Here is a 12,326-nt window from a genome sequence, read left to right on the forward strand (position 1 = left end):
GTCCTCACTGCTAGAAATGACCTCTTAAAAGGGTAATTAGGCTTTGTGAATAACAAAGTCAAGTCATATACCATCAGTCCATCACCACTTGCAACTTGCAAGGCTGCAACTTAAAATCAATGGCAACACTAACCACAGTACAAGACTACAAGTGACCAATCAACTTGTCAAACTTATTTATATGTAATGAGAAACTAGCATTTCATTAGTATCGTATCCAACACCATCAAACATGGGTAGAAAAGCAGAGACACATAAGCACATGTAAGTTTTGTATCTTATAAGCAAAATGCATACACTAACTAAAACTGTCTTGACAAAAACTGAAGATCTACTTTACACATTCAGTCGTCTTCGTAAGATGAAGAGATGAAAGGAAAGGGAAAACATGAATGAAGAAAAAGAACATCCACAGTTAGACTACATTCTGATACCAAGTAACCCAAGAGGGAACTATAACAGACTCATCATGTTGTAGCGAAAGGCTATATGACAGGACCATCTGCACTGAGCGAACCAATCCCTGGAAGGAGCCATCCTTTCTTCTGGGCATGTTTCACATAAAATTTGAACTTCTCCTTTGCATTTGGAATGTCCAAGGCAAGATCATCAAGCCCATCACTGACTCTAGTAAAACCCTTAGTCATCTGATTAGTTGTGATCAATCCTTCACTATAACACTCTTCCAACAGATCCAGTAAATGGTCATTTTTCTTCTCCATCGCCATAACCAGAGCCTTCTTGACAACCTCATGATTGAAAAAAGGCATCCCAAGATCACGAATACACTGGCACGCTTCACTCACCACACCACCACTTTCATATTCCTCCAGAAGCTTAGCTATCTTATCTTTTGCATCCTCCACAGCCCAGCCTGTCCCACCTCCCCAGCACCTTAAGATTCTCTCACCAGCATGTCGAGCAGTTAAAAGTGATCTGGCCACATGGACAGTCTCACTTCCACTGCAATTAGGCGGAAGCTTGCTGCCAATTTCATCCAAGTTCAATGGGGCTAAAACATCATCAATGACGGCCCTTGCTAGAAAAAGAGCCAGTTCATTTGAAGCATCTAAAATGTCAAGTGCTGTATCTTCAGCTGATTCCAGAAGCATGACAAAACCATCAGCAATATCATCACTAGAAAAGATCTCAATGTGAAGTGCAGATATCAACACAGATGCCATTTCTCTTTCTCGATTCTTTCTGTCCATGGAAAGCGTTATCAACTTCTTCAAGAATATTGGGTTAAACTCAGGAGCCCTGAGATCTTGTAGACCACGGATGAGCTCAGGGATGTCATCCGAAAGAAAGTATTCATGAATGATTGCAACAGCCTCTTCTTTGTACAGCTTCAGCTTTTTAGAATCATCATCATGTGCTCCATTTCCATTCGAGGAAGCCAGGAAGGAAGCATCAAGCCAACCTCCGTTAACAGCCTGGGGAACCAATGACCGAAACAAATTTTTTGCAGATGGAACATCAAGAGCAAGGTCATCAAGGCTCTCAGCCAACCGAACGAAACCCTTTAGCATCTGACTCGAACTAATTAGACCCTCATCTGCAGCTTCCCGTAAAAGCTCCAGAATAGCTGGTTCTGACGTACGAATCTCCATGGCTAGTACTAACGCCCTCTTAACAACCTCATGATGGAAAAATGCAACTCCCAACTGCCGAATGCACCTGCAGGCCTCAGACGTGTCACCGTTTTCAACATATTCTCTTAAAAGATCTGATATCCTTCTCTTTACATCCTCAACAGTAACATGAGTGCTACCACCCCACCTCCGTTCAACCAATTCTGCATGGTGTGGAGCCGATAGATAGCTTTTCTCAGCAGTTTGGAGAACATGAAAACCCTTTGAGGATTCTGGGAATCCATTTCGTGCCCTTGTGACAAAGGCTGGGGGAAGAATGTCATCAACCACAGCACGAGCAATAAAGAGAGCAAGAACGTCAACAGCATCCAATATGTCAACAGAAAGATCATCAACGGACTCGAGAAGCATCAGAAAACCTTGACTAATCGCCTTTGCAGTGATGACATCAGCATAAAGAGCTGAAAGCAGAACAGATGCCATCTCTTTCTCTTTGTCGTGTCTGTCTAAAGCAATGGAGATCAGCCGCTTAATGAAGTAAGGATGATACTCATTTGACCCAAGTCCTCTCAGATCGGAAGTCGCGACATCAACGTCACCTGTGCTGAAGTACTCTTCTATAAGGGAAACTACAGTTTTTTTGTATTCATCAAGCGGATCTCTTACAGTTGACCCAACAAGTTGATACGGTTCCTGTGAAATACAAGGATAAGAAAACAAGAAAACAAAATCTGCTATTAATCCTCCTCCCAAAATTTGCCCATACTTCATAATCCTTGACATATAAGATAAGAGTGGTAATATAATAATAAATCCGGCAATTACCTCACCACTGTCATAGTTTGGATCATTTCGATCAATATGGGTATCACCTTCAGTGTCAAGTAGTCTACCCCAGGTTCCCTTGCCGCCACCACCATCTGTTGATAAAGTAAATTAAAGATAGAACAGTACATGCCAAAAAGGAAAAAACAATTATCTAGAAAACACTATGTCAATCATTGTAATCATACTAGAAAATAAAGATGCATGGCAATGGCTGCTTAAGTTTCCGATCCCCGTACTTGAGACCATATTTGGCCTACATATCGAATTTTATTAAACCATCATGGCACTAGGGCCGTGAGCCAAGCCTGTAATTTTTTCAGTTTGATTGCAATAACAAGAAGCCTACTTTTTATGCAAAAACATAAAGAAAGCCAACATTGCAACTAGTTTTTAACATATTTTTTACGCCACATATACAAGAACAAAATTATTAAACTCCATACACGCACATACTTATAACCAAAGCTAATAATAAGGCTCAAGATAGTATGAATACTTTTTATTATAATGTTACATACAAACTTCAATAATAATCTGGATCTAGTAATTATCTTTTATTTGCTTTAGGGACAACAATATGATGGGCGATGGTCAAAATATCTGCATTAAATAAGATTTAAAGCCTAATCACAACTACAACATGCAGAAGTAAATGAAATTAATCAGCTAAAAGTCAATGTGTACATTCTGAATTCGCAACAACCAAAACATACATATGAAATACTTTCTTGAGCACTCATGAGTCATGACTCATGTGTTTATAAGAACAGAGAAACGCTTAAAAAAAATTGTTTACCTACAGAGTTGCACTGACAAGTTAATGGAACACGTGCTAGGAATTAAAATGTCAAGCTTTAGTAACAGAAAGTAGGTTTGATATTACTTTAATTCTTGTGGCCATTTACTACTTTAAATAACATTTGACCTCTCCTGGCCATTTACTACTTACAACTACACAAGAGACTGAAGTAACTTAAACTACCGATTCACGAACTAAAAGCGGGCAACGTGCACCGATTCATCAACTAACAACTAGCAACGGATTTATCAACTAATAACTAGCAACGGATTTATCAACAGCTAGCAATAGATTCATAAACAGACAACTAGCAATGGATTCGTCAAAAGACAGCTGGAAATGAATTTAGCGACAAACAACAATTCTGCATCAACTACTTGAGAAACTATACAGCTCATTAAAGCCTTAGATTGTTGGGCCCGAACCCATATATAGAAATAGTTGCGTCGGAGCATTACCTGAAGGCCTGTGCCATTTTTACCACCTAGGGGAAAGATACTTGTAAGGAGTAATAAAACAACACAAATTTCACGAGCAGATGTATAATGTCTTTCAATTGATACACAGGACTATACCCCAAAACTCGTTACACATAGATAAAAACAAAACAAAACAAAACGTACTAATTTTAAGAGGAAAAAGTGGCATGTGTCAGAATTATACGCACTTTTGGTGTTGGATCCAAAAAACTTGTGCCACCATATGTCACAACATATACGTTACTCAATCCAATCCCAGGCATTATAAATCCTCTTTAATCCAAAACATATAAATTTAGCTAATGTCACTTTTGTCAATGTTAGAAACACCATTAATCATATTTGTAATAAATACAAGTTTACAAGTTTCAGTAATAACTCGAGATCTTCGAAGTACCAACTAAAAAAAATTATAACAAGGCAATTACCCTTCTTCGCACGACCTAGCTTCCCTGAGTGAGTTCTCCGAACATGCCTCGAACCAATTCCAGCATTAACAGCCTTACCACCAACCGGAGCTTTAACGAAATGTTCCGACATCAACTTAGAAGGCGACAAAGGCGAAGTGGACAAAACTTCAGCACTCTGCGCCAACATCTCTCTCTGCTCCTCCGTCAAAAAACACTCACTCGAAGCCATCTATTACACTCAAAACCCTAAGCCACAACATCAATCTACTTAAACATAGTTGTAAATCAATTAAAATCATCAAATAGAGTTAAAATAATCAATTAAAATCACGAAAATTACAATGCGTGTGATTAATTAAGTTTATAAGTTACCTGTTAAGTGAGAGTGGAGAATGGGGATGATGAATGTCGGCGATTAAAAACCCTAATCGGAGAAGATGGATGGATAGATAGATACAAGTTTGTGTGTATAGATTATAAAATGAGCGATTGTAATAGAAACCCTAGATCCAGTTATATGTGTCTTGCCCTTTTCTGGAAATGTGGACTCAAGTGGAGATAGCAGCTAGTTTAAACACAGGTGAGAGTAACAGGGGTACAAGTGTAAAAGCACTACCAGAGAATGAAATTACAACATTCTTCAGATTGCGTTGCGGGGTTACAAATTAATATTTCTTGATTTTTTTTCTCCAAATGAGTACATAATACTTAATAGGATGAAACCCCACCGGTCAGACGGAAATTAGTTGCACAAATTTTAGAAGTGACGATCAATTTTACGGCTAACTAGGTTAATATAATTATCGTCATTTTAAATTTTCATATAAGAAGGTGATATTTTTACGTTAAAGGAGCAAACACTTATGAATTATGATGGTACAAGACTACAACTCTACAAGCAAAATCAAATCACCAAGTACGAAATTGAACCTCCACCTTGTAGGTGATTTAATAATTTATACATACTTTTTCTGAAAAAAGAAGTTTATTCTGTGCATACTTCATGTAGAATTGATGAATTTCATTTACAGTTGTACGGTTTATGTGTAATTAAGTTTAAATTCAATAAAGAAAAATTGGATTCGAGTAAGATTTTTTAAAAATTTCAAAAAATCGAAATATATAAGTGTTGACGGAGGAATTTGGTATCAACAAACTGTGAGCTTCGTAGCCGGAAACAAGATCTGTGATGGCGGTTATTTGTCGGAAACGTAAACAGTACCCGGTGGATCCGATGAACGGTGTTCGTCGGGAAGTATGAACAGTGTTTGGTGGTGGAGATTATTGGGGGTTGAGATTACTTAGGGTTAGTGGTGGCTCTTTAGGCTCTCGCTTTTGACCCCTTACAATTTGCCTACGTACCCCTATTTATAGGGGATCAAGCCCACGTAGTTCTTGGGGAACAAGAAACCTAATGGGCTTATATTTCTTATCCCGAGGCCCAGTAGGAAACCCACTGGAAACCGTCTTCTACTAGCTTTAGGAATGTCCGCCGATGAGGCCCAACCACAAAGGCCCAAGGCTCGTCCGCGGCTTCGAGACTTCACGGATAAGGCATCTCCCTGGCCAAGGATAACCCTCCGCTACCAGCTGTTTCTCTAGTCCGCGGATGCAGGTATAGCCGTGGTTCACCCCAAATGTTGGACGCATCCTTGCCCCCCGATAAGGAGCCCCTACCAGATTACAGGACAAGTGATCCCAAGCTTTTGGGTGCAAAGTGCAGGATACTCCAAAGTCTCCCAACGAGGACACCCGTTGACTACAGAGACAGAGCTCCCAAAGCACACACCAAATTTCACCCCACATCCCCAATGAGGACACCCATTGACTACAGGAGAAGGCCTTCAGTCCAGGCATACCCCTGGAGGTCTCTGACCACGGATACCGACTTTCCTGTAGATATGCTACAGGAAGGAGTTCTTCAATAGAGTACTTACATCAAATAAGTTAGTAATAATAATTCTCCATCTTCCTTGAATCATCCAAAGAACCCGTCCAAGTAACCATGTTGAAGTCCCATCCAAGCTATGTTTCTCACTTAGGGCGCACCCTAATACCTTAGGGGATAGCTCTAAGAATCAGTTGAATTACTTTCTTCATATATCAATAGGGCGCGCCTCCTTCACCAATGAGGGTGCGCCTTGATTATGTAAGGCGTCAGCATTACTCTTCTCGTATGCATAAAGGTGCGCCTCCCCATATCTGTAGGGCACGCCTTCTGCCTTTGTGATAAACTAGATGTCTTATCTTTCCTTAATTTTAGGCACCAAAAACCCAATTCTGACCAATTGACCCGGTTTTGACCCGAACAAGGTTTATACCAAATTTTTGGCATAACAACTACCTCCCCAAATTCCATATGTTATTGAAAATGGGATTGGAATTTTCAACCCCCCTAGCAAACTTGAAAATTTTGTATGAGCGTCTACCAATTTGAGGGTATGCCCTTACGAACTTATTCATTCCTCTTTCTTCATCCTGCTCCATTTCTTCTTTGAACATGATAGGATGCGCCTTGGATGAATGCGCATCTCATGAATCTATACAACAGCTTTACACCCCCAGTGTAACATATATCACTTTCTACTGCTTCTCATCTTAATAGCTTTAACCTTGGTGTGTCTAGAGAGGTTTACCACTTATGCACCATATCTCTAAGCTTACATGAGCAAACTCGGCATAAGAAACAAGAGAAATTGTATAAAAGTGTGCACCTAACTTACCTTGGAAAAACACAATCCATTAACAAAGGTTCGAGGGTGTTCTCAAACTTTTTCATCCCAATATTGGTCTCATATGGACACGCCTCAAAACTGAAAGGGTCATCATAGGAGGGCGCTCTCTGAGGGAAGGCACAACAAGAATAAAAGACCAGTTCTCTGATCTTTAAATAATAAATAATCTTTGATGAAAGGAGGACGTGTTTTGTTGGTGAGAGTGATCCTTCCATCAACAACACAATACTATTTCTTATTTAATTTCTTGCTCATTGTCAAATCATAACTTTAAATCGTTGATCTCGTCTTTTCCACAAATAGTGTGATTCATTTTAACTCAAAGTCAAAACCTTTACAATCTTCTACAATCATATACTTTTAGAGGGCGCGCCCTTTATAGTGGCGGCGTCTTCCTCAAATAAAATTATCTTTGAATTAGAGGGCACGTCCTCTTTACGAGGAGCGTTTTGCTCAAAAAAGGTGTTCATCATTGGAGGGCGCGTCCTTTATATAAGGCGCGTCTACCTTGATAAAGGTAAACATCCTTGGAGGAGGCTTCCTCTGTAAGAGGTGCGTCTACCTCGACAAGGGTATTTATTCTTGGAGGGCGCGTCTTCTGGAAGAGACGCATCCACCTTGACAAGGGAAATCATCCTTGGAGGGCGCGTCCTCTGTGAGAGACGCATCCACCTCGACAAGGGAAATCATCCTTGGAGGGCGCGTCCTCTGTCAGAGACGCATCCACCTCGATAAGGGAAATCATCCTTGGAGGGCGCGTCCTCTGTCAGAGGAGCATCCACCTCGACAAGGCTATTCATTCGTGGAGGGCGCGTCCTCTATAAGAGACGCAGCTACCTCGACAAGGGAAATCATCTTGTTGAGGGCGCGTCCTCTGTCAGAGACGCATCAACCTCAACAAGGGAAATCATCCTTGGAGGGCGCGTCCTCTGTCAGAGACGCATCCACCTCCACAAGGGAAATCATCCTTGGAGGGCGCGTCCTCTGTCAGAGACGCATTCACCTCGACAAGGGAAATCATCCTTGGAGGGTGCGTCCTCTGTCAGAGACGCATCCACCTCGACAAGGGAAATCATCCTTGGAGGGCGCGTCCTCTGTAAGAGGAGCATCTACCTCGACAAGGAAAATCATCCTTGGAGGGCGCATCCTTTGTCAGAGACGCATCCACCTCGACAAGGGAAGTCATCCTTGGAGGGCGCGTCCTCTGTCAGAGACGCATCCACCTCGATAAGGGAAATCATCCTTGGAGGGCGCGTTCTCAGTCAGAGACGCATCAACCTCAACAAGGAAAATCATCCTTGGAGGGTGCGTCCTCTGTAAGAGGAGCATCTACCTCGACAAAGGAAATCATCCTTGGAGGGCGCGACCTCTGTCAGAGACGCATCCACCTCGACAAGGGAAATCATCCTTGGAGGGCGCGCCTCTGTCAGAGACGCATCCACCTCGACAAGGGAAATCATCCTTGGAGGGCGCGTCCACTGTAAGAGGAGCATCTACCTCGATAAGGGAAATCATCCTTGGAGGGCGCGTCCTCTGTCAGAGACGCATCCACCTTAATAAGGGAAATCATCCTTGAGGGCGCGTCCTCTGTAAGAGGAGCATCTACCCCGTCAAGTGAAATCATCCTTGGAGGGCGCGTCCTCTGTAAGAGGAGCATCTACCTCGTCAAGGCAAATCATCCTTGGAGGGCGCGTCCTCTGTAAGAGGAGCATCCACCTCGATAAGGGAAATCATCCTTGGAGAGAGCGTCCTCTGTAAAAGGCGCATCTACCTCGACAAGGGTCTTCTACAAAATCTTCATATAATTAAACCAAATCAAAGATCAATATTCTTAGAAGGCTTCTATCTTCTACAAAGCTCAAGGGATGCAGAAACTATCTCATGTAGAAACATCTCTTGGGCGTCTCACCAATTGTCATCCAATAAATGGCATCTCACACTCAATATTTCTATGAGGGCGCACCTTAAGGAAAAGGGCACGTTTTGAAAGACAAGGAATTAGTTCCAGTCGAGCCATTCTTCAAGTATTGACTATGACTCATCTGATCATCAAGACATCTTCATTGAAAACTTCCATAGACTTTTTCTTCTGAGGGCGCGCCCTTGGAAGGCAATTTTCCACTGAATGTCTCACACGCAAAGGGCGCGCCTTAATAGATTGTGATAATGTGCTTCGCAAATCATGAGATTTTTCCCTGATAAGGTTTCCTACCTGCAAGAAATACAATTAATATGGAACTTTAAATGTTACCTGGAGGACGCGTCCTAGAGGGACGGACGTGTTCAATCAGCGAACTCTCCTGAAATTTGTTGGAAGTTCCCTGGGCCTCAGATGTCTTCATCAAGGCGCGTTCTAAGTGTTTGTGGGGGTCTCCTCCGTGCTAAATCTTTTTCACAATATTCTTCCTGCACAAGTCCCAGAAACAATTAACGGAAAACACAACAAAACTAGTCGAGTGTTACCTCGAGCAATCGTCTTAACGGCGATGACTAGCTCATGGTAGTAATGCCTTCTTCTTGGGACGTTCTCCTCCCGATCCTCCTCAGATTTGCTCCTGGTTAAGTCATCTGAACTGAATAGTGTTCTCAAATATTCTAAATCAAATAGGATTCTTCAGTCTTCTTGTTGGAATAGGATTCTCCAATCTCCTGAATGAAATAATATTTTTCAATCTTCTAATTAGAATAGGATACTCCAATATTCTAATTAGAATATGATACTCCAATCTTCAATACCAAATATGTTTCTCCCAATCTTCTAAACCAAATAGAATTTTCCCAATCTTCTAAACCAAATAGGATTTTTTGGCAAAAATTCGTAGCTACTGTTTTCCTCTATTTTCGTACTGCTCAAATTTTATTCTCGTAATCATGTCATCTCTGAATTAAAGAGAATTCAACAAGTTTCGCGTAGACTGTAAGATCGTTCAAATCTGACTTACGGAACTCGAGATACGGCTCAAACAGTGTAAGCAAATCGCTAAATCCATCAAATCCAAATTTTCCATCCAACTTCGCTCCTTCGTGGCTATGGCTGCAAACTTCAACCTCCATGGCTGGATATCATCATTCATGGATCTCCCTCGTGGCCGCGGATACTACACTCAAATCTCTTTCGACCCCCCTGCCGAAAACAGTTATTCACGGATCTCCTTCGTAGTCGTTGTATGCAACTCCTCCGTGGCTGTCCTTCAATTCTTGCGTCAAAGAATCTTCATCGTGACGAGGCATCTCTTCCTCCTGAGATTATGATCTTGATTAGCCCCTCATTCTAGCGCCAATTTGTTGACGGAGGAATTTGGTATCAACAAACTGTGAGGTTCGTAGCCGGAAACAAGATCTGTGATGGCGGTTCTTTGTCGGAAACGTGAACAGTACCCGGTGGATCCGATGAATGGTGTTCGTCGGGAAGTATGAACAGTGTTTGTGGTGGAGATTATTGGAGGCTGAGATTGCTTAGGGTTAGTGGTGGCTCTTTAGGCTCTCGCTTCTGACCCCTTACAATTTGCCTACGTACCCCTATTTATAGGGGATCAAGCCCACATAGTTCTTGGGGAACAAGAAACCTAATGGGCTTATATTTCTTATCCCGAGGCCCAGTAGGAAACCCACTGGAAACCGTCTTCTACTAGCTTTAGGAATGTCCGCCGATGAGGCCCAACCACAAAGGCCCAAGGCTCGTCCGCGGCTTCGAGACTTCACGGATAAGGCATCTCCCTGGCCAAAGATAACCCTCCGCTACCAGCTGTTTCTCTAGTCCGCGGACGCAGGTATATTCGTGGTTCACCCCAAATGTTGGACGCATCATTGCCCCCCGATAAGGAGCCCCTACCAGATTACAGGACAAGTGATCCCAAGCTTTTGGGTTAAAAGTGCAGGATACTCCAAAGTCTCCCAACGAGGACACCCGTTGACTACAGAGACAGAGCTCCCAAAACACACACCAAATTTCACCCCACATCCCCAATGAGGACACCCATTGACTACAGGATGAGGCCTTCAGTCCAGGCATACCCCTGGAGGTCTCTGACCACGGACACCGCCTTTCCTGTAGATATGCTACAGGAAGGAGTTATTCAATAGAGTACCTGCACCAAATAAGTTAGTAATAATAATTCTCCATCTTTCTTGAATCATCCAAAGAATCCGTCCAAGTAACCATGTTGGAGTCCCATCCAAGCTATGTTTCTCACTTAGGGCGCGCCCTAATACCTTAGGGGATAGGTCTAAGAATCAGTTGAATTATTTTCTTCATATATCAATAGGGCGCGCCTCCTTCACCAATGAGGGCACACCTTGATTATGTAAGGCGTCAGCATTACTCTTCTCGTATGCATAAAGGTGCGCCTCCCCATATCTATAGGGCGCGCCTTCTTCCTTTGTGATAAACTAGATGTCTTATTTTTCCTTAATATTAGGCACCAAAAACCCAATTCTGATCAATTGACCCGGTTTTGACCCGAACAAAATTTATACCAAATTTTAGGTATAACAAAAAGTTTTTGAATACTTTAGATTTTAGTAAAGTATTTATTATGAAAATACATCCAAAATAGCACAAAATCCGCATGGCACACAGCCGATAAAGAATACGTTAAGGTTCCTTTTGCTAGTACTATACATCATATATGGAAAAATGAGAAAAAATAACGATAGCATGTGGGTGATGTCATGAAAATGTTGTTGTGGGGCCATACACACAATCACGTGGTGCTAAGTGAGTCAAACCAATAACGCATGTGTTTCCAGCATTGATGTTAAACGCATGTACTACACCCGTTCATGGTACTGACGAAAATGATACTTGCGTTTTAAAAGTAAGTTAAACGCATTTCTGAACCACACATTTTATCTAAAAAATGTGCTAAAATGGATCATAACCCATTTATTATTTATATTAAATACATCTTAATTTTACAAGGAACGCACTCTTTTTTCATAGGTATGTTGCATTGAGTTTATTCAAGTGAAGAATCTCCGTATTGCAGGAGAAATCCCGGTGTTTGAAGCTGAAACGAGGGGGTTGCTTGAAGCAATCAGATGGCTCCAGATGTTGCAGATGAACTACGTCAACATTGAAACTGACTCGTATCTCGTTACTTACGGTTAATGCTTTGACGAAAGGAGGTGACTATAATCCGGAAGTGGGAGATGTGCAGGAAGAATGCCGTTTGTTATTTAAGGATAGTCCTGTATTTGTTATTTTATTTGCTAAAAAGCAGGCCAACAAGATTGCGCATTTGTTAGCTAAAATTCCGTGTAGGTGGATTGACACGATGTTTTCTTCTTTACTCCAGAGTTTTTGTTTGAGACCCTGATGTATGACTCGATTTTGATTTAATGAATTCCATTTGCTTTCAAAAAAGATTATTTAAAAAATAATTTGAATAAAATTTGTGTTAACCAAATGAGATATGCATATTGCTGCACACAGAGAAATTACTAAATTAGATAACTACTATTGTCAATACCCAAGAAGA

At 41.6% G+C, this 12,326-nt stretch overlaps 1 protein-coding gene across 2 annotated transcripts; it reads right to left on the bottom strand.

The window, feature by feature from the left end:
* Nucleotides 1–249: 249 nt before the first annotated feature.
* On the bottom strand, nt 250–4,725 carry LOC141683702 (MA3 DOMAIN-CONTAINING TRANSLATION REGULATORY FACTOR 1-like). 2 transcript variants are annotated; one of them, XM_074488457.1, is made up of 4 exons: nt 4,484–4,725; nt 4,130–4,375; nt 2,421–2,515; nt 250–2,288 (listed from the first exon to the last, which is right to left on the bottom strand). In XM_074488457.1, exons 2-4 carry the CDS (start codon nt 4,338–4,340, stop codon nt 486–488), a joined length of 2,109 nt encoding a protein of 702 aa, XP_074344558.1. In that variant the 5' UTR covers nt 4,341–4,375; nt 4,484–4,725; the 3' UTR covers nt 250–485. The 2 variants fall into 2 exon arrangements, with proteins under 2 accessions (XP_074344558.1, XP_074344557.1); XM_074488456.1 differs by having other exon boundaries at nt 4,130–4,357; nt 4,484–4,724.
* Between the last annotated feature and the right edge of the window lie 7,601 nt (nt 4,726–12,326).

The sequence above is a fragment of the Apium graveolens genome, chromosome 9 (assembly GCF_009905375.1).
Source record: "Apium graveolens cultivar Ventura chromosome 9, ASM990537v1, whole genome shotgun sequence".
Taxonomy (NCBI): domain Eukaryota; kingdom Viridiplantae; phylum Streptophyta; class Magnoliopsida; order Apiales; family Apiaceae; genus Apium; species Apium graveolens.

Coding starts and splice junctions, on each gene's coding strand:
- LOC141683702 (XM_074488457.1), bottom strand. CDS start 4,340: ATGGCTTCGAGTGAGTGTTTTTTGACGGAGGAGCAGAGAGAGATGTTG. Junction 2,516..4,129: donor GCTAGGTCGTGCGAAGAAGG/GTAATTGCCTTG, acceptor CTTTATCAACAG/ATGGTGGTGGCGGCAAGGGA. Junction 2,289..2,420: donor CAAACTATGACAGTGGTGAG/GTAATTGCCGGA, acceptor TGTATTTCACAG/GAACCGTATCAACTTGTTGG.